The sequence below is a fragment of the Dendropsophus ebraccatus genome, chromosome 4, assembly GCF_027789765.1.
Source record: "Dendropsophus ebraccatus isolate aDenEbr1 chromosome 4, aDenEbr1.pat, whole genome shotgun sequence".
NCBI lineage: Eukaryota > Metazoa > Chordata > Amphibia > Anura > Hylidae > Dendropsophus > Dendropsophus ebraccatus.
In genome coordinates, this window is record NC_091457.1 from 5,105,126 (window position 1) to 5,129,996 (window position 24,871).

At 43.2% G+C, this 24,871-nt stretch overlaps 1 protein-coding gene across 1 annotated transcript; it reads left to right on the top strand.

The window, feature by feature from the left end:
• Positions 1 to 5,141: 5,141 nt before the first annotated feature.
• LOC138789174 (vomeronasal type-2 receptor 26-like) lies at positions 5,142 to 24,871 on the top strand. Its single transcript, XM_069967778.1, has 6 exons — positions 5,142 to 5,401; positions 9,261 to 9,555; positions 17,044 to 17,850; positions 19,995 to 20,225; positions 21,728 to 21,851; positions 23,952 to 24,871. Exons 1-6 carry the CDS (start codon positions 5,142 to 5,144, stop codon positions 24,869 to 24,871), a joined length of 2,637 nt encoding a protein of 878 aa, XP_069823879.1.

The following is a 24,871-nucleotide window of genomic DNA, read 5'->3' on the forward strand; positions in this document are numbered from 1 at the left end:
CTGGCAGGAAGGCTCATCTCCTTCTCCTCCACCCGTCTCCCCTAAGAGTTCCTGTTCGTTCAGGTCCTCCTCCTCCTCCTCAACTTCCTTTCCCTCTTCTTCCGCCAAGCCTTCCTTCAGCAACCCAGGCTGTGACAGTGGCAAGACCTCTTCCCTCTCGCCAATGAGTCTCATCAGCTCCAGTACATGAAGTCCTGTGTCTTGCCCACTGACCAGAAAGGTGGCCTCCTCGGAGGGTCGTAGCAAGCGGCAGGTGTCACGCATGAGCTGCCACTGGCTGAGCTCCAGGTTACACAGGGGAGTCGCCTTGTCCGCCTACATCAAGAGGAAATCAGTCAAAGCCTTCCTCTGCTCATAGACCGGTCCAGCATGTGGAGGGTGGAGTTCCACCGTGTGGCTACATCGCAAATGAGACAATGGTTGGGAAGACAATTCCTCCGCTGCAGGTCAAGGAGGATGTGGTGAGAGCGACTTGAATGGCTGAAATGGTTACACAGATTTCGAGCCATTGACAGCACAGTCTGTAAATGGGATGAAGAGTTTAGAAAGTGTGTAACTATTAGGTTTTAAACATGTGCCATACACGGGGCGTGCCTCATACCTCCTCGACGCAGCGTGGAGAGAATGTTGCTCCCATTGTCACTCATCACTGTCCCAACTTGGCGTGGAGTCAGCCACGAGAGGATTTCCATCTCGAGCAGGCGGTGCAGCTCTTCCCCTGTGTGTCTCCTTTCACCCAGGCAGGTTAGGTGCAGCACAGCGTGACACCTCCATGCTACACCCAAGTGGTACAAAGGAGGAACACTGGCGGCTGAGGAGGTTTTGGACCTACTGGAGGAGGTGGAAGAGGACCGCGGCATAGGAACCCTTTTGTGACAATGGGGTGGTGTCATCGCCCTTCCCTGGCCAAGTTACTGGGGGTCCGCCGGCCATATTACATTTACCCACTGAGTAGTAATGGACATATACTGCCCTTGCCCGTAATTACAGCTCCAGATGTTTGTGGTTAAATGTACATGTCTGCACACTGAATGGCTCAGCGAGTCAGCAACCTTTTCGCGAACATAGCTATACATGGCCGGGATAGCTGTGTTGGAAAAGTAGTGTCGACTCGGCACCTTCCACCGTGGCCACGCACACGACATCAGTTCACGGAAAGGTGCAGAGTTGACAACTTTAAACGGCAGAGCCTGGAGCACCAGCAACTTGGCCAGGTGGGCGTTCAGCTTGACTGCTGCAGGATTGCTGGGTGCATATGTCTGCCTCCGGTATAGGGACTCTATAATGCCAGGCTGCCTACTGCTAGCAACACAGGGGCCAACAGCCGAAGAAGGGAGTGAAGCCACAATCCCTTCCACAGAGGAGGTGTGTCGCTTCATATGGGCAGCAATGGTGCTGGTGCCAGGATGGCAACTCTTGCCTCTTTTAATGCGCCTGTCGCACAGGGGACAGATGACCACATAAGTATCCTCCGGGCACTTTTTAAAAAAACTGCCACACAGGCGAGGTGTAGAGTCTAGTACCAACAGTCTGCGAGGACGGGCGGGAGCTGCCGATACTAGGACCTGCAGTGGAGGAGGTTTCCCCAGTGGTCATCTGCTTGTCCCTGCTACGCTTCCGACTTGTTAGTTGACTACTGCTGCCTGTCTGCTTTTTAGTTGTGGCGGGCCTGCTGGCGGACGGATTCCGGGTTGACGAATCCGTTGAATAAGCCAAATTCTGCTGTGGATCCCATGTAACATCCGATGTAGCATCATCCTGTTCCAGAATGATGCTATCATCCTCATCAGGCTACTGCCCAGCCCTCTCTCGTCTACTGCCTACTGCTCTCCTGCCAGGTCTAACATGGGCCTGCTCTGATATCGCCTCCGACACAGCTATGCCCTGCACTTGATTGTGCCCTGTCTCTTCATCCACGTGCTCATCGTCCTCAAACAGCAGTTGGCTGCTCATAGACGCTAACAGTTCCCTTGCAGGCGGCGGGTCAAAAGTTAGCGGGATGTTGCTGAGAATGTCAGATGGAGGACGTGGGGAATTGCTGCGTGCCCGTGCCAAGTCAGGGTCGTGTCCGAGGTACCCACAGATACCTGGCTGGCTGTCTCACTACTCATCCTTGTGGACGTCGAAGTGTGAGCCAGCCACTCCAGGACTATGGAATTAGACGTGTGGACACGACCCTGGTGTGACAAAGGAAGCTCAGGCCTGCCACTGGACCCTCTTCCTGTGCTACTTCCTCTTCTGCCCCTTGAGCCAGACTCTCTGCCCTGCCCTCTGCCTGAAACGCTTTGTGAGGTTTCCTGCTGCCGCTGTGCCATGACTTTATATTCAAATTCTGATTTCTACACTTAGTAGATGAGAACAGTATTTTCTGTAATATATAGGACACACACACACACACACATATATATATATATATATATATATATGGACTTGTAATATATAGGACAACTATAGAAATTGTCTATATATATATATATATATATATATATATATATATATATATATATATATACATATATAGCAATTTTTTAAGATATAATGCTATACACCTGAACCAGGTATTTTAATCTCTCAGGATAAGACGTATGTGATATACACACTTTCAATCAGAAGGGTCCAAGTATAGAAATAGGGTATATAGCACTTTTTAACCCCTAGACGACCCTGGACGTAACTCTACGTCCTGGGTGTTTCTCTGGCTATGAAGCGCACTTTGGAGCGGAGCGCGCTTCATAGCAGGTGGGGGCCGGCTGCAATCAGCCGGGACCTCACCGGTAATGACACGCTGCAGCGATCGCGCTGCCACATGTCATTAACCCCTTAAACGCAGCGATCGCAGTGCGGCCACGGCGTTTACGTGTAAGTGACAAAGGGAGTCCCCTGTCACTTACTGATCGGGACCCTCGCAGTGTGACTGCTGGGATCCCGATCGTTAAAACAGACCGCCGGAGGTCTCTCACCTGCCTCTGTGCGGTCCGATCGGCGATCTGCTACACTAAGCCTGCACAGTCAGGCTCAATGAGCAGATCGCCGATAACACTGATCAATGCTATGCCTATGGCATAGCAATCGTCAGTGTAAAGATCAAAGTAGTGAATGTAAAAGTCCCCCAAAGGGACTTCAAATGTGTAAAAAAAAAAAATTTAAAACACTATTACACTACCCCAAAGCCCCTCCCCCAATAAAAGTTGAAATCAACCCCCTTTCCCATTATATAAATGAAACATATAAAAATAAATAAATAAACATATAATATACAGTAGCGTGCGTAATTGTCTGATCTATTAAAATATAACAAGTGTCATTGCGAACGGAGAACGGCGTAGACGAAAAGAGGGGGAAAAGTGCGCGGATTTCCGATTTTATGTTACGTTATATATATAGAAAAATTCATAAAAAGTGATCAAAACGTCCGATCTTCACAAATATGGTATTAATAAAAACTAGAGATCATGGCGGAAAAAATGAAACCCCATACAGCCCTGTAGGTAAAAAAATAAAACCGTTATAAGCGTCACAATAGGGCCAATATATTATTAACTAATTGCCAAAAAAAGGATTTCATAAAAAATATATATATAACATTAGAGAATCTGTGTAACCTGCATATGGTTGTGTTCAGACTGACCTATAGAATAATAGTATCATGTCGCTGTTACCATATACTGCATTACGTAGACACAGGAACCCCCCAAACGTTACCATATTGCATTCGTTTACGATTTCACCTATTTATATCTTCATAAATAATATATTTGGGATTCCGTCATACATGTTATGGTAAAATGAAAGACGACATTACAAAGTACAACTATTCCTGTAAAAAACAAGCCCTTACATGGCCCTGTAGATAGAAAGTGCTAGAGCTCTTAGAAGGGGAGGAGGGAAAAACGAAAGCGCAATGATCAAAATGGGTCATTTTGGGCCTGGTCCTCAAAGGGTTAAAGATACGATGCTATACACCTAAACCAGGTGTTTTAGTCTCTCAGTATAAGACGGATGTGATGTACACACTTTCAATCAGAAGGGTCCAAGTATAGAAATTGGGTATATAGCACTTTTTTTAAAGATACAATGCTATACACCTGAACCAGGTATTTTTGTCTCTCAGTATGTGATATACACACTATCAGAAGTATAGGACTTGTATATTTGTACAGCACGTTTTAGTTCTGTGCACCCTTTGCTGTCCTATGCCTAATCTATCTATCTTTCTTCCTCTCTATATTTCTCTCTCAATCACTAGATGTTTCTCCTCTTCACTTTCCTAATCTTTCTTTTCCTTTCCCTCAATATCTTCTCAGTAGTCTGTAGTACACAACAGCAGCTTGCTTGCTTCCTCTCTCTCTCTCTCTCTCCCTTTACACACTGCGTGGTGCGGTCATGTGACCTCTCCTCTTAAAACAATACCGACGTCACACAGGGGGTGGGCTAGTTCAAGATCCCTGCTGATTGGATGTGTTCCAGGCATCATGGGAAAGCGCTTTTCCCGCCCGGAACACTTCCTCCTTTCTAGAATGGCATCTGCCATTTTAGAAAGCAAGGGGGAAAAAAATCCGATCGGACTCGGATTTTTGGGAAAATCCGAACCAGATCCCATACCGGGCGAACCTGTCTAGTGATGGCTTAGAGATTGGTTGGGAAGGGGGGCAATCAAAAGTTTGCTATCAGGCCCAGACATTTCTATTACTGCCACTGGATGCTGATCAGCTCTTCCTCTCTGTATGGCTTGAAATGATCGGCCTCCCTAATCTCTGTGATCTTAGAAGACTATATGGAACTGTCATCCTGGACTCTACTGAGCGACACATTATATACAGCTAGGTGAAGCAGCTAAACATCTTCATAGGAAAGATCCAGAAATTTACATAGAAAAAATCACTATGTCTCTGCGAGTGTTAATTCTTCACTTTTTTATTTTTTTATTTTTTGTATTTTTATCATCTAATTTTTCTCCAAACGAAGAATATCTTCCCGTCCCCAGTGATATGAGACCTGAGTGTAATATTAGGACACCGTGTATCGTAGTGAGTAGAACTGTGTATATAAGGCTGGGATTGTCATAGGGTGCGGTGACACTAAGATGCTGCCGACACTATATTACTGGGTGCTGGGACCCAGCTCTAGTCTTCCTTTGTAGGATGTATTACTTTATTCCTTATAAAATTGTCTTCATCTTCATCTACATCATCTTCACTTACAACTACGCTCCTGTATTATTCCTGTGTGTGACTCCTTATATAGTGACAAGTCAGTCTCCAGCACCATCCTGTAGGCTCCAGATACAAGAAGTGTATGAGGACTATGAGTATGTACAGGATGGAGACATTATGGTTGGAGGAGTTGTCACTGTCCACAGTGCTGCAGCTTTTACATCTGAGCGCCGCATGCTGTGTACACAGTAAGTGTGAGAACATATGATATCAGGCACCATGGAGGGGACTGTTATATTTTACATTATTTTTGCCCAGAAACTGTAGAATGTATGGTGTTCTGTGTAAAACTCGTAACTTCTTACTTAGATATTGTCATGGATAAAGAAATAAACTTTCCAATAAGGTTAAAACATAGATAAAGCTTTACTGTACGTTGTAGTCACTGATCCTGAAACACAGACTTTATGTATCTACTGATTCTGTAGTGAGCCAGGCCCGGACTGCTAATCTGCAGGTCAGAGGGATACCCACCCGGGTCTCCTGTCCTGTCCCAAAGTATATATTATCCTGCACCACTAACTGAGGAAGGGTAAGGACTATGTAGAGTACCCCCATAGTATTGTCTAACTGCTGTGCAGTTGCTTAAAGGGGTACTCTAGATACTACAAATACATTGCTAATACATTGTTTTAAAACAATCATATTATCTTTGCTGTTATATTAAAATATTTCTTTTATTTAATATTTACTTCCATTGAGTAAGGGTTACACAGGCCCCACTGCTACCACCAGCTACCTCCTCAATCACTGTATAAATGAGCCATTTTAAAAAATCTTTAAAGGCGAGATAGCAACAGACTCACACATTTTTAGAGAGTTTATTTCAAGGGCCATGCATAGAATTTTTTCCGGGACTCACCTTAATGACCATCAATAGAATTTTTTCGAGTGTTCACATCAAGGGCCTCAAGATAAATTTTTCAAGGGCTCACCTCCAGGACCTAAAATTAATGTTTGTTAGGCTCAGCTCAAGGGCCTAAAAAGTAAAGTTTGTTGGGCACAGCTCAAGGGCTTAAAAAGTAATGTTTGTTGGGCTCATCTCAATGTCATCAAACAAAATTTTTGGAAGGCTCACCTCAAGGGCATCCAGATAAACTTTTTGAGGGCTCACCTCAACGTCATCAAAATCAATTTTTGGAAGGTCTCAATTATAACTTGTTTAACTCCTTTTTTGGAGGGCTCGCCTCAAGGGCATCAAAATAATTTTTTAAAGGGCTCACCTCAACAGATTCAAAATCAATTTTCACATGGTCTTAATTCTAACTTGTCTACCTCAATTTTTGAAGGGCTCAACTCAAGGGCCTTAAACTCCATTTTGGAGGGTTCAACTTATTTTTTGTCAATGCTCATCCCAATTGGTATTGATAATTTTGGTGCCTTCTGGCTTCCCTGGATGCTGTACTTGACAACTGGGTCTTGAAGATAGAGGAAGTACCCTGATTTGCCAGGACAAATGCACTTGCCCTTTCTTAGATAGTGGTTAAAGGATTAAAAGTGTAATCAATCGAATTTCAGGCCCTCATAAGAAAACAGTATTGTTATTACTTTGTCACTACCGCCAATATTTAGGCTCTCATGCACAATTGCATCAGGATGTGGGGCAACTTTCAACTTTCATTCAAAATCTTGCTATTTTAGAAGAAACCTTGTGTTGCCCATTTCATACCATTTTATTTCTGGATACAAACTTGTTGTGGGTGTCTCTTGCCTTCATAGTTACATAGTTAATACGATTGAAGAAAGAGACATGTCCATCAAGTTTACCCAAGGAGGGGATGGATGCAGGGAAGGGGGATATACAAGGAGGGGATGGATAGAGGGATGGGAACAGATGATGATAGGTTCTATACATATGCATTTATGTTATAAGAACTTGTCTAAGCCTGTTTTGAAGACCTCTACTGTTTTTGCTGTGACCAGATCCTGGGATAGACTGTTCCACAGATTAACAGATCTCATTGTAAAAAAAAAAGGCATGCCGCCTCCGGAGGTTGAACCTTTTTTCTCCAGTCGGAGGCAGTGCCCCCTTGTCCTTTGAGGGGGTTCTACCTGAAACCTCTTTTCCCCATATTTCTTGTAGGGGCCATTTTTATATTTAAATAAATTAATCATATTTGCCCTTAAACGTCTCCTCTCCAGATTAAACAAATTTATTCCATGAGGAACTGTGTCAAACGCTTTTGCAAAATCCAGGTACACGATATCCACAGCCGCGCCGCCATCCAGGCTTCTACTGACCTCTTCATAAAAACATATTAGGTTGGTTTGACAGCTTCTATCCTTAGTAAAAACCATGCTGGTTATGAATTATAATACTATTAGCCACTACATATTCCTGGATGTAGTCCCTTAAAAGCCCCTCAAAGAGTTTCCCCACAATGAACGTGAAGCTTACAGGTCTGTAGTTACCTGGGGAAGTTCGAGAGCCCTTTTTGAAGATCAGCACTACATTTGCCTTATTCCAGTCAATGGGCACAATAACAGTAAGCAAAGAATCACTGAATATTTCAAACAAGAGTAAAGAAATTACAGAACTGAGTTCCCTAAGTACTCTGGGGTGTAATCCATCAGGCCTTCGATTTTTGGTTACATTGAGTTTATTTAATTTATCTTGGACCATATCTATAGTAAGCCAGTTCAGTACATTACATGTGTTAGCAGCACTGGCCCCACCCACCTCAGCACTGGCCCCACCCACCACAGCTCCATCCTCTTCTTTTGTATATACGAAGTTGAAGAACCCATTAAGTAACTCAGCTTTCTCCTGATCCCCAGTTATTAACTCCCCGTCACCATTATTTAGGGGTCCTACATGCTCTGACCTTGTTTTTTTTTTTTTTTTTTGCATTACTAGATTTGAAGAATTTGGGGGGGGGGGGGTTCTTTTGCTTTCTATAGCTATCTGCCTTTCATTGTGAATTTTTGCTGCTTTTTATTAATTTTTTACAGGTTTTGTTGACTTCTTTGTAATGTTTAAAGGCTACAGCTGACCCCTCTGATCTGTACTGTATACAGCTGACCCCTCTGATTTGTATTTTTTGAATGCCCCTTTTTTCTCATTTATAGCCCTTCTAACCTCGGTTGTCGCCATGTGGGATTTGATTTTAACCGTTTATATTTGTTACCCATAGGAATATATTTGGCAGAACAGTTATTTCATGTGGATTTGAAGATTTCGCATTTATTAGCTGTATCAGTAAGTGACAGCAGCCGCTCCCAGTCTATGCCCTGAAGTTCAGCCCTTAACCCAGGAAAATTGGCCCTTTTTGCCCTCCCAACATGTCTTTCTTTTCTGCACTTTAAGCTAAAAGTCACTATATTGTGGTCACTATTACCAAGGTGTTCATGGACAGTGACATCCCCAACCAGCTCAGCGTGGTAAGGTTATGTTCACACTACGTATATTTGAGGCAGTATATTTCAGGCTGTATAGCAACCAAAACAAGGAGTGGATTGAAAACACAGAAAGGATCTGTTCACATAATGTTGTAACTGAGTGGATGGCCGCCATATAACGGTAAATAACGGCCATTATTTCAATATAACAACCGTTGTTTTAAAATAACAGCAAATATTTGTCATTATATGGCGGCCATCCACTCAATTACACCATTATGTGAATAGAGCCTTTCTGTGTTTTCAATCCACTCCTGGCTTTGGGTGCTATACAGCCTGAAATATACAGCCTCAAATATACGTAGTGTAAACATAGCCTTAGAAATAACCAGATCCAACAAGGCATCACTTCTAGTTGGCTCCTCCACAAACTGGCCCAAAAAATTATCCTGCAGGAGGTTAAGAAATTCCCTCCCCTTTGTGGTTTTAGCTGAACCATGACCCCAATCTATATATGGATTCCGACCCCCCCCACCCCACCCCCGCGACATAGTCACGGAGGGGCGATCCTTGCTTCCGGCACCGGCCGGGGTCTTCGCCAGAATATAAAATATTGAGCTAATTCTGACTTGTTAGAAGTGGGGGCCGATCTCATCTGTTATACTATGTAATATAAGATACAAGTGAATCAATTTCCTTATTTTACAGCCCAATCACTTATTACTATGAGAATCTATTGTCTTTCTTCTATTCTGTTGATGAAATCAATAAATATTCTTCTATTCTACCAAACCTGACTCTGGGATATCACATCTATGACTCCTGTGCAGATCCCAGGAAGGCCATAAAGAGCATTTTACAGATATTATCTGGGCCCGGACACATTGTCCCCAACTACTCCTGCACTCGGAAGAAGAAGAAGGTTGTTGGATTTATTGGGGACCATTTCTCATCAACTACTCTACCTATAGCCCAGCTCTTGGGGATATATCCATACTCACAGGTTAGTCACAGGGTCATAGCGTTAAAAAAAAAAAAAAAATTATACTTCAGAACGATACTTGAAGGAGAAGTTTGGCAAATTTTTTTTTATTAAAGTATTATATTGCCCCCCCCCCCCCCCCCCAAAGTTATACAAATCCCCAATATACACTTATTACGGGAAATGCTTATAAAGTGCTTTTTTCCTGCACTTACTACTGCATTGAGGCTTCACTTCCTGGATAACATGGTGATGTCACTTCCTGGATAACATGGTGATGTCACAAGGCGACTCTCAGAGCTGTGCGGGCTGATGTCAGGGGGACACTGAGGGACAAGGTACTGGAGGGACACTGAGCATCCCTCCGCCATCATCCTCTCCAGCATCCACAGCCCGCATAGCTCTGGGAGTCGGGTCGTGACATCACCATTTTATCCAGGGAGTGACATCACCATGTTATCCAGGAAGTGACATCACCATTTTATCCAGGAAGTCAAAGTCAGTAGTAAGTGCAGGGAAAAAAGCACTTTATAAGCATTTCCCGTAATAAGTGTATATTACTGATTTGTATAACTTTTGAGGGGCAATACAATACTTTCATAAAATCTTTCGCCGGGCTTCCCCTTTAAATATTTACATTGGTCCCCTCTGCCCTGCTCACGTCAGGGACAAAAGAGCTGCATGCCAATGGGGACATGACCTCTTAGTGCACCTCATTTAACATTTTCTGGTGGAAACATTTTAAGGAAACTATGCCAGCTCTGAGATGATGTAGGTTTCACTGCTTGCTCACATACATAGTAACATAGTAAATAAGGTTGAAAGAAGACAAGAGTCCATCAGGTTCAACCTACGGAAATCCTACTGTGTTGATCCAGGGAAGGCAAAACCCCCCACGAGGCAGACGACAATTGCCCCATCACAGGGAGAAAACCCCCTCCCGACTCCAATGGCAACCAGAATAATCCCTGGATCAACGTATCACCGGAAATCTAATGCCCATAACTTGTAATATTATATTGTTCAAGAAAAGCATCCAGGCCTCCCTTGAACTTATTTAATGAATCGGCCATGACAACATCATGTGGCAGAGAGTTCCACAGTCTTACCACTCGTACAGTAAAGAACCCGCGTCGATGCTGATGATAAAATCTTCTTTCCTCTAGACGTAGAGGATGCCCCCTTGTCATGGTTACAGACCTAGGAGTAAAAAGACCACTACAAAGATCTCTGTACTGTCCATTCATATATTTGTACATTGTGATCAGATCGCCCCTAAGACGTCTTTTTTCTAGTGTAAATTTGTTCAAAGGAGAAATTTGTGTCGTTTTTCGTTTTTTCGCTATAGAAGGGGTGAGAGATAATAAAATATGGTTAATAACAACTCTGAGGATGAGTAATCATATCAGTACTCGGCCTAAGGGTAAATTCACACGGGCGGATCCGCAGCGAATTTAACACTGCGAAATCGCAGCTAAATCCGCTGTGCATTCCTCCCCTGTGAATTGCAATGTGATTACATACCCGCAGCGGGATGATTTTCATCCCGCTGCCAGTATGTAAGTGCCGGCCCCATTAACACCCACCGCTCCGGATAATACATTACCGGCAGCATGATCCGGTCACGTCTGAGTCTCCCGGCTCCCGGAGGTCCCGCACAGCCAATCAGTGACTGTGGCGGGGCCGTGCACTGATTGGCTGTGCGGGACCTCCGGGAGCCTCAGACGAGTCCGGATCGTGCTGCCGGTAATGTATTATCGGGAGCGGCGGGGATTAATGGTGCCGGCACTTACATACTGGAAGCGGGGTGACAATTCCGCTGTGGGTATGTAATCACATTGCAATTCACAGGGGAGGAATCCGCAGTGGATTTAGCTGCGATTTCGCAGCGTTAAATCCGCTGCGGATCCGCCCGTGTGAATTTACCCTAAGTAAGTAGAGTTTAGGGGAGAATGATAAAGAGGGATAAAAATTTTGGAGCAGAGTGTTTGCCAATCCCAAAAGATAATAAGAGATATGTCATCTCTCCTAGACATGTCTGAGGTAATTGTTCATTTTTAGATTACCTACAGCCTATATACCATGTACATAGTCATTTACTATTAGATGGCATAGGCAAGGGGGGGAATCAAACCACATCCACCTCTAACTGTGTGTGTGTGGGGGGGGGGGGGATTTAACGTCCTCTTTAAATTTTTAAAGTCATCTGGCACTTCCAGATGCCCTTCTTTACACATGGAGTGATGTGGACCTCCAAAAATGGAGTTTGGGGTCCTTGAGGTGAGCTCTCAAAAAATGGAGTTAAAGGCCCTTGAGGTGAGCTCTCCAATAATGGAGTAAGATGCACTTTAGGTGAGCCATAAAAATAATGACCAGGCTCATTTTTCAAAATCTGACCTGTCTGACTTTATGCGCTTATAGCTCAGTGATGCTTTAACGTATGCTAGCGATTCTGAGATTGTTTTTTCGTCACATATGGCACTTTATATTAGTGGCAAAATTTGGTCACTACTTTGTGTGTTTTTTGTGAAAAACATCAAAATATCATGAAAAATTTGAAAATTTTGCATTTTATGAACTTCTGAAATTCTCTGCTTCTAAAAAAGGAAGTCATAGCACATAAATTAGTTACTAAATCACATTACCAATATGTCCTCTTTATTCTGGCATAATCTGGGAAACATATTTTACTTTTTTAGGCTGTTACGGGGCTTAGAAATTTATTAGCAAATTATCACATTTTGTGAAAGTTTCCAAAACTGATTTTTTTTAGGGACCAGTTCTTTTTTTAAGTTGATTTAGGAGGATTGTATGCTGTAAACCCCCATAAGTGACCCCATTTTGGAAACTAGACACCTTAAAGAATTAATCTAGGGGTATAATGAGCATTTTAACCCTACAGGGGCTGGAGGAAAGTATTCACAATTAGACCGTAAAAAAATCGAAAATTTTAATTTTCCAATAATATATATGTTTAGATTAAAGTTTCTCATTTTCAAAAGGAACATGACAGAATCTGCACCCCAAAATTTGTAACGCAGGTTCTCTTGAGTACAACGGTACCCCATATGTGGGCGTAAATCACTGTATAGGCACACAGCGGGGCTCAGAAGGGAAGGAGCGCCAATTAGCATTTTCAGTGCAGATTTTGCTAAAGAAGTTTCTGAGCGCCAGGTGCGTTTGCAGTGCCCCTGTAGTGTCCGTAGAAGAGAAACCCCCCAAAAGTCACCCCATTTTGGAAAGTGCACCCCTCAAAGAATTCATCTTGGGGTGTGGTGACCATTTTGACCCCACAGGTATTAGAGGAAAGTATTTAAAATTAGACAGTAAAAATGAAAAACTTGAATTTTTCCAATAATATGTTCGTTTAGTTTAAAATTTCTCAATTTCACAAGGAACATGAGAGAATCCGCACCCCAAAATTTGTAACGCAGGTTCTCCTGAGTACAACAATACCCCATATGGGGGCATAAACCACTGTATGGGCACACAGCGGGGCTCAGAAGGGAAGGAGCGCCAATTAGCATTTTCAGTTCAGATTTTGCTGAAGAAGTTTCAGAGCGCCAGGTGGGTTTGCAGAGCCCCTGTAGTGTCCGTAGAAGAGAACCCCCCCAAAAGTCACCCCATTTTGGAAAGTACACCCCTCAAAGAATTCATCTTGAGGTGTGGTGACCATTTTGACCCCACAGGTATTAGAGGAAAGTATTCAAAATAAGACAGTAAAATTGAAAAACTAGAATTTTTCCAATAATATGTTCGTTTAGTTTGAAATTTCTCAATTTCACGAGGAACAGGAGAGAAGCTGCATGCCAAAATCTGTAACGAAGGTTCTCCTGAGTAGAACGGTACCGCTTATGTGGGTATAAACCACTGTGTGGACACACAGCAGGGCTCAGAAGGGAAGGAGCGCCAATTAGCATTTTCAGTGCAGATTTTTCCGAAGAAGTTTCTGAGCGCCAGGTGCGTTTGTAGCGCCCCTGTAGTGTCAGCAGAATAGAACCCCCCCAAAAGTCACCCCATTTAGGAAAGTACACCCTTCAAAGAATTCATCTTTGGGTTCAGTGAGCGGTTTGACCCCACAGGCATTAGAGGAAAGTATTCAAAATAAGACAGTAAAAATGAAAAACTCGAATTTTTCCAATATATGTTCGTTTAGTTTGAAATTTCTCAATTTCACAAGGAATGGGAGAAAAAACGTACCCCAAAATCTGTAAAGCAGCTTCTTCTGAGTAGAACGGTACCCCATATGTGGGCATAAACTACTGTATGGGCACACAGCCGGGCTCAGAAGGAAGGGAGCGCCAATTTGCTGGAGCAAAACCGCAGCTAGTAATGGTTATTAGAATAGCGCAGTTACTAAAATACAATAAAAAAAATGAGATTACAGGTAATGTGGGGTGGTTATGGGCAACCTGCGGTGGTTACGGGCAACCTGCGGTGGTTACGGGCAACGTGGGGTGGTAACGGGAAACGTGGGGTGGTAACGGGCAATGTGGGATGGTTATGGATAAACTGAAGTGCTTATAGGTAATCTGGGATGGGTACCTGTAATTTGGGGTGGTTACAGGCAATCTGGCTTGGTTACCGGCAATCTGGAGAGGGTAACTGGCAATTTGGGGTGGTCGGGGGCAACGTGCGGTGGTCGGGGGCAACGTGCGGTGGTCGGGGGCAACGTGCGGTGGTCAGGGGCAACGTGCGGTGGTCAGAGGCAACCTGGGGGGAATTACATGTGATTAGGGGCAACCTGGGGGGGTTACAGACAATCTGCGGTGGTTATGGGCAACATGGGGTGGTTACAGACAATCTGCGGTGGTTACGGGCAACATGGGGTGGTTACAGACAATCTGGGGTGGTTACGGATAAACGGAAGTGCTTATAGGTAATCAAGGGTGGGTACATGTAATTTTGGGTGGTTACGGCAATCTGGTGTGGTTACGGGCAATCTGGAGGGGTTACGGGCAATCGGGGCTGATTACGGACCATCTGGAGGGGCTCACTGGCAGCGGGAGGAGGCTGTGTGACACAGCCTCCTCCCGCTGCCCGATCACAGTCAGGGACAGCGGGGGGAGGCAGGGAAGACATGACGTTTGGGAAACGTCATGTTGCGGGAACTACCGGCTTTACATGACGTTTCCCAAACGTCATTTTGCGGCAAGGGGTTAAAAAAAATGGATTTAGAGGCACTTTAGGTGAACCCTCCAAAAATGGAGTTAAAGTCCCTTAGAGTGAGCCCTCCAAAAAAGGAGTGAGAGACACTTTAGGTGAGCCCTCAAAAAATAGAGTTAGGGGCCCTTGAGGTGACCCCTAAAAAAATGGAGTTGAAGTCCTTTGAGGTGAGCCCCTTCAAAAATGGATTTAGAGGCCCTTTAGGCGCACCCTCCAAAAATTGAGTTGGAGGCCCTTGAGGTGAGCCCTAAAAATGGTGTTAGAGGCCCTTTAGTTGAGCCCTCCAGAAATGGAGTTGAAGGCCTTTGAGGTGAGCCCTCCAAAAATGAAGTTAGAAGCCCTTGAGGTAAGCCCTCCAAAATGGAGTTAGAGGCACTTTAAGTAAGCCATAAAAAAAAGAGTTAGATGCCCTTAAGATGGGCCCTCCAAAAAGGAGTTAGAGGCACTTTAGGTGAGCCCTCAAGAAACGGAGTTAGAGGCCCTTGATGTGTGCCTTCCAAAAATGGAGTTAGAGGCACTTTAGGTGAGCCATAAAAAAATGGAATTAGAGGCCACTGAGATGAGCCTTGCAAAAAGGGAGTTAGAGGCCCTTAAGGTGAGCCCTCCAGAATAGAGTTGGAGGCCCTTGAGGTGAGAGCTAAAAGTGGGGTTAAAGGCCTTTTAGGTGAGCCATCAAAAAATAGAGTTAGAGGCCCTTTAGTTGAGCCCTCCAAAAAGGGAGTTGAAGACCTTTGAGATTAGTCCTCCAAAAATGAAGTTAGAAGCCCTTAAGGTGAGCCCTCCAAAAAAGGAGTTAGAGGCACTTTAAGTGAGTCATAAAAAATGGAATTAGAGGCCACTGAGGTAAGCCCTCCAAAAATGTATTAAGAGGCGATTATGTGTGCTATAAAAAATTGCAGTTAGATGGCCTTGAGGTGAGCTTTCTAAAAATTGAGTTAGAGGCACTTTAGGTGAGCCATTAAAAAACAGAATTAGAGGCCCTTGAGGAGAGCCCTCCAAAAATGGAGTTAGAGGCCCTTATGGTGAGCCCACCAAAAATGGTGTTAGAGGCCCTCGAGGTGAGCCCTCCAAAATTTATTTAGAGGCCTTTTAGGTGTGTCCTCCAAAACTAGAGTTGAAGGCCTTTGAGGTGTGCCCTCCACAAATGGAATTGAAGGCCCTTGAGGTGAGCCCTAAAAATTGAGTTAGAGGCCTTTTAGGTGAGCCATCAAAAAATGGAGTTAGAGGCTCTTAAGGTGAACCCTCCAAAAATGAAGTTAGAGGCCCTTGAGGTGAGCCTTCAAGAAAATGTATTTTGAGGTTCTTTAGGTGAGCCCTCCAAAATTGGAGTTAAAAGCCCCTGAAATAAGCCCTCCAAAATGGAGTTAGAGGCAATTTAAGTGAGCCAACAAAAAAACGGAGTTAGAGGCCTTAAGGTGAGCCTTCCAAAAATGGAGTTAGAGGCCCTTGAGGAGAGCCCTCAAAAATTTGAGTTAGAGGCCCCTAGGGTGAGCCCTCAAAAAAAAAAGGAGTTAGAGGCCCTTGAAATGAGCCCCCTAAAAATGGAGTTAGAGGCACTTTATGTGAGCTCTCAAAAATGGAGTTAGAGGCCCCTTGGTGAGCCCTTCAAAAATGGGGTTGGAGGCCCTTGAGGTGAACCCTCAAAAATGGAGTTAGAGGCCGTTTAGATGAGCCATTCAAAAATGGAATAAGAGGCCCTTAAGGTGGGCCCTAAAAATTGAGTTAGAGGCCCTTGAAATGACCCCTCCAAAAATGCAGTTAGAGGCCCTTGAGGTAGCCCTCCAAAAATGGAGTTAGAGACCCCTGAGATGAGCCCTGCAAAAAGGTGTTTAAACCTGGACAAAGTTGTTTTCACACCAGAATTAGGCCAAGCCTGGCATACATAGCACGCAGGTCCCCGCCTACTATGGTATGTGCGCTGGCTCAGTGAAATTTAAAGGCAATAGAGGCAATATGCCCTTAATTGGTGGTTGCACAAAGCAGTCCCCTAAAAGACTTGGTCCTGCCCTGACTTCTCTGTTGGAGCCTCTGCATTGCCTCCTAAGCATTGTGGTCCCAGTTTTCCTGCCAGTGACCCCTGTTTCCGGACTGTGAAAAGTCTAAATATTGTGTGTATACTTGATGATGAAAATAACTCATTATAGAAATGAAAGGGAATGTTTCACCATGTCAAAGTATTGGGGTCCTGGCTTCTATACACTGAATAGCCAGTCATACACTTTTAACTGATTTTTAACAATAATTTAAACAAATTTAAAGGAATGCACCGCCCCTCCTTCATAAAGACTCCTCCCTCTATTTCCTAGATGACACTTTTGTTTTTGTTCTTTTATAATAATACAGATTAGTTATGGAGCCACAAACACAATGCTGAGTGAAAGATCTCTATTCCCATCCATTTTCCGGACTGTACCCAGTGACTACACAACTTATTCTACCCTGTGTGGTTTTTTGAGCTACTTTGGATGGACCTGGGTGGGAATTATATCCTCTGATGATGATGATGGAGACAGAGAAACAATGCTACTGACAAACCTTCTCACCAGTCATGGCATCTGTGTGGCCTATGTTATAAAATGCACACAAAGGTATCTGGATTATGTGAAAGAAGACATCGGGAGAAGCTCTGAGATGATAAAGAAGTCATCCGCTCAGATTATTATCATTTGCGGAACTTTTTCTTTCTTTATGCAAAGATTTTTTGATTACTTTAGACGTGTGCTGCAGGAGAAGACCTTAATCCTGAATCCCACCTTCTCCCCACATGTTCTATATGAACCAGTGACATTCAATCTTAGTTTATTATTTGATCTCAAAAAAGGGAAAATGCCAGACATGGAAAATTACTTCAAAACTTTCCATCCCTTGAAGAATCCGAAAGACATGATCCTTGAGAATATCTGGATTAAAATTTTTCATTGTTCATCAGGAAAAATGAAAAAGGACGAACTGTTTGCCAAAAAGTATGGAGTACGTCTTCATAAATGTGATGGAACAGAACAAATAGAAGATATTCTTCTAGCATCAAATTTTGCAACCATTTACCAGATGTATCTGGCTGTGTGGTTTCTGGCTAACGCCTTCCACCAAATGTACATCTCTCATGGCCACCAGTCTACAGACCATCAGCTACATCTATATACACACAAGGTGAGACTATGGAGATAATATTCCTTCCACCATATGTACATCTCTCATGGCCATCAGTCTACAGACCATCAGATACATCAGCATACACACAAGGTGAGTCTATGGGGATAATATTCCTTCCATCATTAAATATTTATAAACTTAATATTTTTAAAGTTAACATAAAAATTTAAATTAAAAAAAAAAAAAAAAATATTCCTTCCATCATATGTACATCTCTCATGGCCATCAGTCTACAGACCATCAGATACATCAGCATCCACACAAGGTGAGACTATGGAGATAATATTCCTTCCACCATATGTACATCTCTCATGGCCACCAGTCTACAGACCATCAGATACATCTATATAAACACACAAGGTGACTATATGGAGATAATATTCCTTCCACCATATGTACATCTCTCATGGCCACCAGTCTACAGACCATCAGATACATCAGCATACACACAAGGTGACTATATGGAGATAATATTCCTTCCACCATATGTACATCTCTCATGGCCATCAGTCTACAGACCATCAGATACATCAGTATACACACAAGGTGACTCATACAGAAAATACTACAGACAGATTCCTATAAAACAGATGAATGGGGTAGAGGAACACACACACAGACACACAGACACACATATATATATATATATATATATATATATATATATATATATATATATATATCTAAATTGGCAGTGACCTTGGTTGTAGTCTCTTGGTCAGGGGCGGATTAACTTTACTATAGGCCCCAGGCTGTTCACCAAGCCTGGGCCCCCACCCCCACCCCACAGTAACTATGGAAGCACTAGCCCGGCGTTCATAGTACAGTATAGATAATGTCATGATGTCCTGATTTGTGCAAAATTGCCATAAAAAAACTGTGATTTTTTTGCAAATCATGGCAGAAGTGTAGCCAGGAGACAGTACACCATTGAAAGTATAAGTCTTTTTGGGTGGTCATGGGCCCCCCAGGAGCTCAGGGCCCAGGGCTGCCACCCAAAATGCCCCTATTATAATCCACTACTGCTCTTGGTTGTAGAGTATATGCACTGGTCCCTCACAACAAGTTACTATACTCTGTACACTACAGGACACATTAGCACTTCTGAAAAAAAAAAATTTGGGATCAAAGGGATTACCTTAAGGAGAACGTCTTAAAGATGTGTGGAAACGTATAGGCCATTACAATGGGAATTCAGAGAAGAATAAAATGCAAAGCATCTCATGAGGTTAACTTTGGGAAGTAGCTTCCTCTTCGAGTCAGGCTAATATTCTATGACATGAAGCGATGTGCGGCCGTCGGTCGATCATTTTTAAACTTGCCAAAGGATAACGATCAGCCAATGATCGGCTTGCGGGTGCATCATTGTCTTTACTACATGGAGCAAAATTTGCCCGAATTGGCCTGTAATAGGGACCTTAGTGCTTTTGTATTAGGGTATCGCAACTTTAAAGTGATTGTAACTAATTGTTAAATAGATCTGGGAGAAACATATGGATAAGCTTTTCATGTCCTTGTAATCTCTAATCTCTGTCTCACAGAAGGGGGCAGTATTCATGGTTTATAGTGGAGTTTTTCTCCTTTAGGGAGCAGGGAAGTGAAACATTTAGCAAAACACTTCTACATGTCTCTAGGACATATCAAAAAGTCAAGGTGACCCTTCACAATGATCCACCATGATTCAACAAGTTGCCAGAATTAAAGATACATGTCAATCTGATCTACTGCTTGTTTGTCTCTAGTAGGGGTCATACGACAACAAGGCTATTAGCAATATCTATGATAGGACAAGGGATGGAAAGAATGTTATTGATCTCAGAGACATGGACATTTTGCAGACCTAATATCTTTCAGTGGATTACTAACCTAATTTAAAACAAAACATAAAACAAACAACATGGATCTAACGCTCACCATGAAACATCAAGACTTATGTTTTCTTCAGTTTTTTTTGTAGCCATTTGATCTTTCCGAGAGCAAAAAAACTGTGCAGAGCCAAAGGAACCCAAGAATGGACAAAACTATGAAAGTTCTCTACAAAATGACAATTGCTTTTTATCTATCATCTCTTGTTATATACAATTTTTTTCTTACTTATTCTATTTCCCATAATTGATACAATCTTAATCTCTCTATGGAAGGTGCACAGTTATATAGAAGCATTGAAATGTGGAAAAGAACCTGGAAGAAAAACCAAATGTTTCAGCAGGGCAGGAGATAAAGCCTTCAGCTACATCCTTATAAATGTCTTCACACGGGATATTGATAACTTGACTTTGAACACGGTGGGAACGTACAATCTAAAGCCTCGGGGTGTCATCGAATTTGAGATTTACAAAGAAGACATAATATGGAAAAATAGTGTAAATAAAGTAGGTTCATATTTGTTGTCATATGAGGTCTTGAATACCCCTTTATGTATACCCTTCCACCCAACTACCAATAGAGGATTCCGATTTTTTATCAATAATAATAATAATAATAATAATAAACCCCTTAAGGACAGTAGTGGATTTTGGCCTTAACGAGGTATTCCAGGAAAAATTAACTTTCCTCTATCCACAGGATAGTAGGAGAACCCGGTAGGCCGACCTCTCCACCCCCCCGACGATCTCCGTATCAGGCCCTCAGCGCTTCTGTATTATGAACAGAGTCATGTGTACGGCACATGACCAGCGGCTCTATTTATTCCCATGGAGCCGACAGAAGGAGCTCTTCTGGCTCTTTCCGTTGTTCTATAGGAATGAATAGAGCTGATGGTCACGTGTCCTACCCACGGTTCTATTCATAACACAGAAGCCAGGGGCCCAACATGGAGATTGGCAAGGGGAATGAGCCCCAACCCCCGCACAATCTCCTACTTTACCCCTATCCTAAACTTTCCGGAATACCCCTAATGAACGGCGGCATTTTTCATTTTTGCTTTTTCATATTTCCTTGAAGCTTTCTAAGAGCCATGACACTTTTCTTTTTCTACCTGGAGGGCTTATTTTGGTCTTATTTTTGTGCCACAATATTTAGCATTTATTGTACCATATCTGTGTAAACCGTATGTTTTGATTGCTCTTTCTTTCCCCCCTGATATATAATGTAACAAAATATTTACACTCCTGGTGCTTTTTTTTGTTTTTTTTTGTTACAATATATATAAAATGATTATCCATTTTTATTTTTTATGTGTTTCATACGAAAAATGCAATATTCATATAGATTCTGCCTCTGGAAGACTCTATTGGAAGATCGCGGAGCTGACTCCAAACCGGTTACTGCTCCGGCAGTCAGGGAACATGATCGGGACCTTTGCTCCTTTCACTGATAGTTAACAGAGTTAAAGGGGAAGTCCAGCAATTTTAGAAAAACTGTCAGCCAGAAGGGGAAGGGGAAAACATAATTAACAAGCACAACTTACCTTTCCCCGTGCCCATTAAACGTTTCCCCGTCAGCTTCTGGATCCCCCACAGAAGGCATTTTCCCATTGTGATGACATCACGACTCGGGGAAAAATGCCTGACCCGGCTGCTGAACAGTCTGCTCAGCCAATCAGTGACTGGAGCGGCATTCCACCACAGTCACTGACTAGCTTAGCGGGCTGTCAATTAGCCAGGTTGTGACATTGGCTGAGAAGAGGATCCCGGAATCCCGGAGCCCAGTAGAAGGTCCCAGAGTGGTGATTCAGTGTTGGACAGGCACAGGGAAAGGTAAGTAGTAGCGGTTTTTATGTTTCTCTTTTTCAAAAAATCATTGCAGTGCTGGACTTCTCTTTTAAAGTGGATTCATTTATTGCCACATAAAAGACACACAGTGTTCGAGATATGAAATCAATTTCTGATAGAATCCTAAAATATGACTATAAAATCTTCTCTGTTTTTTGCAGGTCCCAAAATCTCAGTGCTCCGCAAACTGTTCTCCTGGACAGAGGAAAGTGACAACCTTTAGTATACACCTGTGCTGCTATGACTGCGCCCAATGTCCAGATGGAGAAATCTCCAATATATCAGGTAGATTTTATTTAGCAGCTAAGTGAACACAAAAAGCAATTTCAACCTTTTGCTAGGAAAAGCTTTTCTGCATACAGCTCCTACTGACCACGGCCACCGCTAGAGAGAGCACTTCTGTATACAGCTCCTACTGACCACGGCCACCGCTAGAGAGAGCACTTCTGTATACAGCTCCTACTAACCCCAGCCACCACTAGGTAGAGCTCTTCTGTATACAGCTCCTACTAACCCAAGCCACCACTAGGTAGAGCTCTTCTGTATACAGCTCCTACTAACCCAAGCCACCACTAGGTAGAGCTCTTCTGTATACAGCTCCTACTAACCCAAGCCACCACTAGGTAGAGCTCTTCTGTATACAGCTCCTACTAACCCAAGCCACCACTAGGTAGAGCTCTTCTGTATACAGCTCCTACTAACCCAAGCCACCACTAGGTAGAGCTCTTCTGTATACAGCTCCTACTAACCCAAGCCACCACTAGGTAGAGCTCTTCTGTATACAGCTCCTACTGAACACGGCCAACGCTAGATAGAGCTTTTATGTATACAGCTCCTACTAACCCAAGCCACCACTAGAGAGAGCTCTTCTGTATACAGCTCCTACACACCACAGCCACCACTAGAGAGAACTCTTATGTATACAGCTCCTACTAACCACAGCCACTACTAGAGAGAGCTCTTCTTTATACAGCTCCTACTGACCACAGTCATCACTAGAGAGAACTCTTATGTATACAGCTCCTTTTGACCCCATCCACCACTAGAGAGAGCTCTTCTGTATACAGCTTCTATTGACCCCAGCCACCCCTAGAGAGAGCTGTTCTGTATACAGCTCCTACTGACCACAGCCACTCCTAGGGAGACTTCTTCTGTGTAAAGCATAAAGATCACAGTTATAAGGCATGTCAATCGAATGCCAATCAATGTTAAATGGGTGCATTCAAAACTGTATAAGCCTGCTGCAGATTTAAACCTGCAGTGGATTTGCTAACCGTTGGGGTCATGGGGTAAAAAAAAAAAATTGCCGCAGACCTATGGATTTTAAACTACATTAACTAGGTGCAGAGTGTCCTATCCATTAAATGAAAGGAGGTACAGTATGTAGTGAAGCAATAGCATCACCACCACCATTGGCTGCACAGTAAGCATGGTTAGATAGAACACCACTGGTTACTTAGAAGCCCAGGTTCCAGTAATAATAAGTCCCTACTCTAATCCAGCTCTGGTTTTACTGCTGCAGCTCTGCTTGGGCTGAGAAGGAGACACATATTGTAGGCCTCCCATTCCTGTCTGTGTCTTCAGTTTCACATCACATGATGACAAAAGGCTGAAGTGCAGAGGAAGGCACCAAGATCTACAGACAGGAAAAGGGAAGGAGTGAGTGTTAGACTTTGTTCCCACATTCTAGGTGGTCTTTCCTGCTGTGTTAGCCCCGTGGCTAGCATATGTGCTTGTGGACTGCAGACCGGACCAGCACTAAGGGTCTTTTTACACAGAAAGATTATCTGACAGATTATCTGCCAAAGATTTGAAGCCAAAACCAGAAACAGACTATAAACAGAGATCAGATCATAAAGGAAAGCCTGAGATTTCTTCTTTTTTCAAATCCATTCCTGGTTTTGGCTTCAAATCTTTGGCAGATAATCTGTCAATTAATCTTTCTGTGTAAATGGACCCTCAGGGTGCGTTTACAGAGAAAGATTTATCTGACAGATTTTGGAAGCCAAAGAATCGATTTAAAAACAGGATAGATCCCAGTCTTTCCTTTATGACCTGATCCCAGTTTATAGTCTGCTCCTGGTTTTGGCTTCAAAGATCTGTCAGATAAATCTGTCTGTGTAAACGCACCATTACACATTAGATCCAACCAATTAGATAAACCCTCCAACTTTATAAAAAAGAGGAAAATATCACCAGTGTAATTTTCAAGATATGTGTAGGGTTATTTCTATATAAAACTGTAGAAAATACCCAACCACCCTGATAAATGTTCATAATTAATTTAGGTTTAAGTGTTTAAGACAACACAATCATAAGACACCAGATGAGCGGCCCATGTGACCACAAGGAATGAGCGTCTCTTACCTAGACTTTCTATTCCAGATAGTGAGAACTGCAGGAAATGTCCAGAAGACGCCTGGTCAAATGAGAACAGAACATTGTGTGTGATGAAGGAGATGGAATATCTATCTTATACTGAGGACATCATTTCTATCGCTTTTTCCTCTTTAGCCACTTTCTTCTGGATTCTGACTCTTCTCATTCTTCTCATTTTTGTTTCCCAACGTGACACGGCGATTGTGAGAGCGAATAACAAGAACCTGAGCTTTGTCCTCCTGGTCTCCATCATGCTGAGCTTCCTCTCTGTCTTCTTGTTCCTCGGTCGTCCTGTGGATACAACCTGCAGGATACGTCAGATCTCTACTGGAATACTACTCTCAGTATCCATCTCTTCATTGTTGGCCAAGACCATCATGGTTTACATGGCATTCAGAGCCACCAAGCCTGGAAGTGTGTGGAGCAGATGGAGTGGAGTAAAGCTCCCTAACTGTGTGCTCCTGATCTGCTCCTCTGTCCAGGGGGTCATCTGTATGAGTTGGGTGACCCTCTCTCCCCCCTTCCAGGAGCTGGACACACACTCTTATAAGGAGAAGATGGTAGTTCAGTGTAATGAAGGGTCAGATCTTTGCTTCTACTCTGTCCTGTGTTATATGGGGATTCTGGCCGCTGTTAGTTTTATTACAGCTTTCTTAGCCAGGACATTACCGGACAGTTTCAATGAGGCCAAGTACATCACCTTCAGCATGCTGGTGTTCTGCAGTGTCTGGATAGCCATGATCCCGGCTTATCTCAGCACCAAAGGCAAATACATGGTGGCCGTGGAGATATTTGCCATCCTGACCTCTAACGCTGGACTGTTGGGCTGTATATTCTTCCCCAAATGTTATATCCTTCTGTTCAAGCCGGAACTAAATACAAGAAAACATATTCTAGGGTCTAAAAACGCTATGTTGCATCATTGA

Bases quoted from the DNA above. Each gene is read 5' to 3' on its own strand.
- LOC138789174 (XM_069967778.1), top strand. From the start codon at position 5,142: ATGTATTACTTTATTCCTTATAAAATTGTCTTCATCTTCATCTACATC. The intron at 20,226-21,727 runs GTAGGTTCATAT...TGTTTTTTGCAG, and splicing joins GGAAAAATAGTGTAAATAAA to GTCCCAAAATCTCAGTGCTC. The intron at 21,852-23,951 runs GTAGATTTTATT...TTTCTATTCCAG, and splicing joins AGAAATCTCCAATATATCAG to ATAGTGAGAACTGCAGGAAA.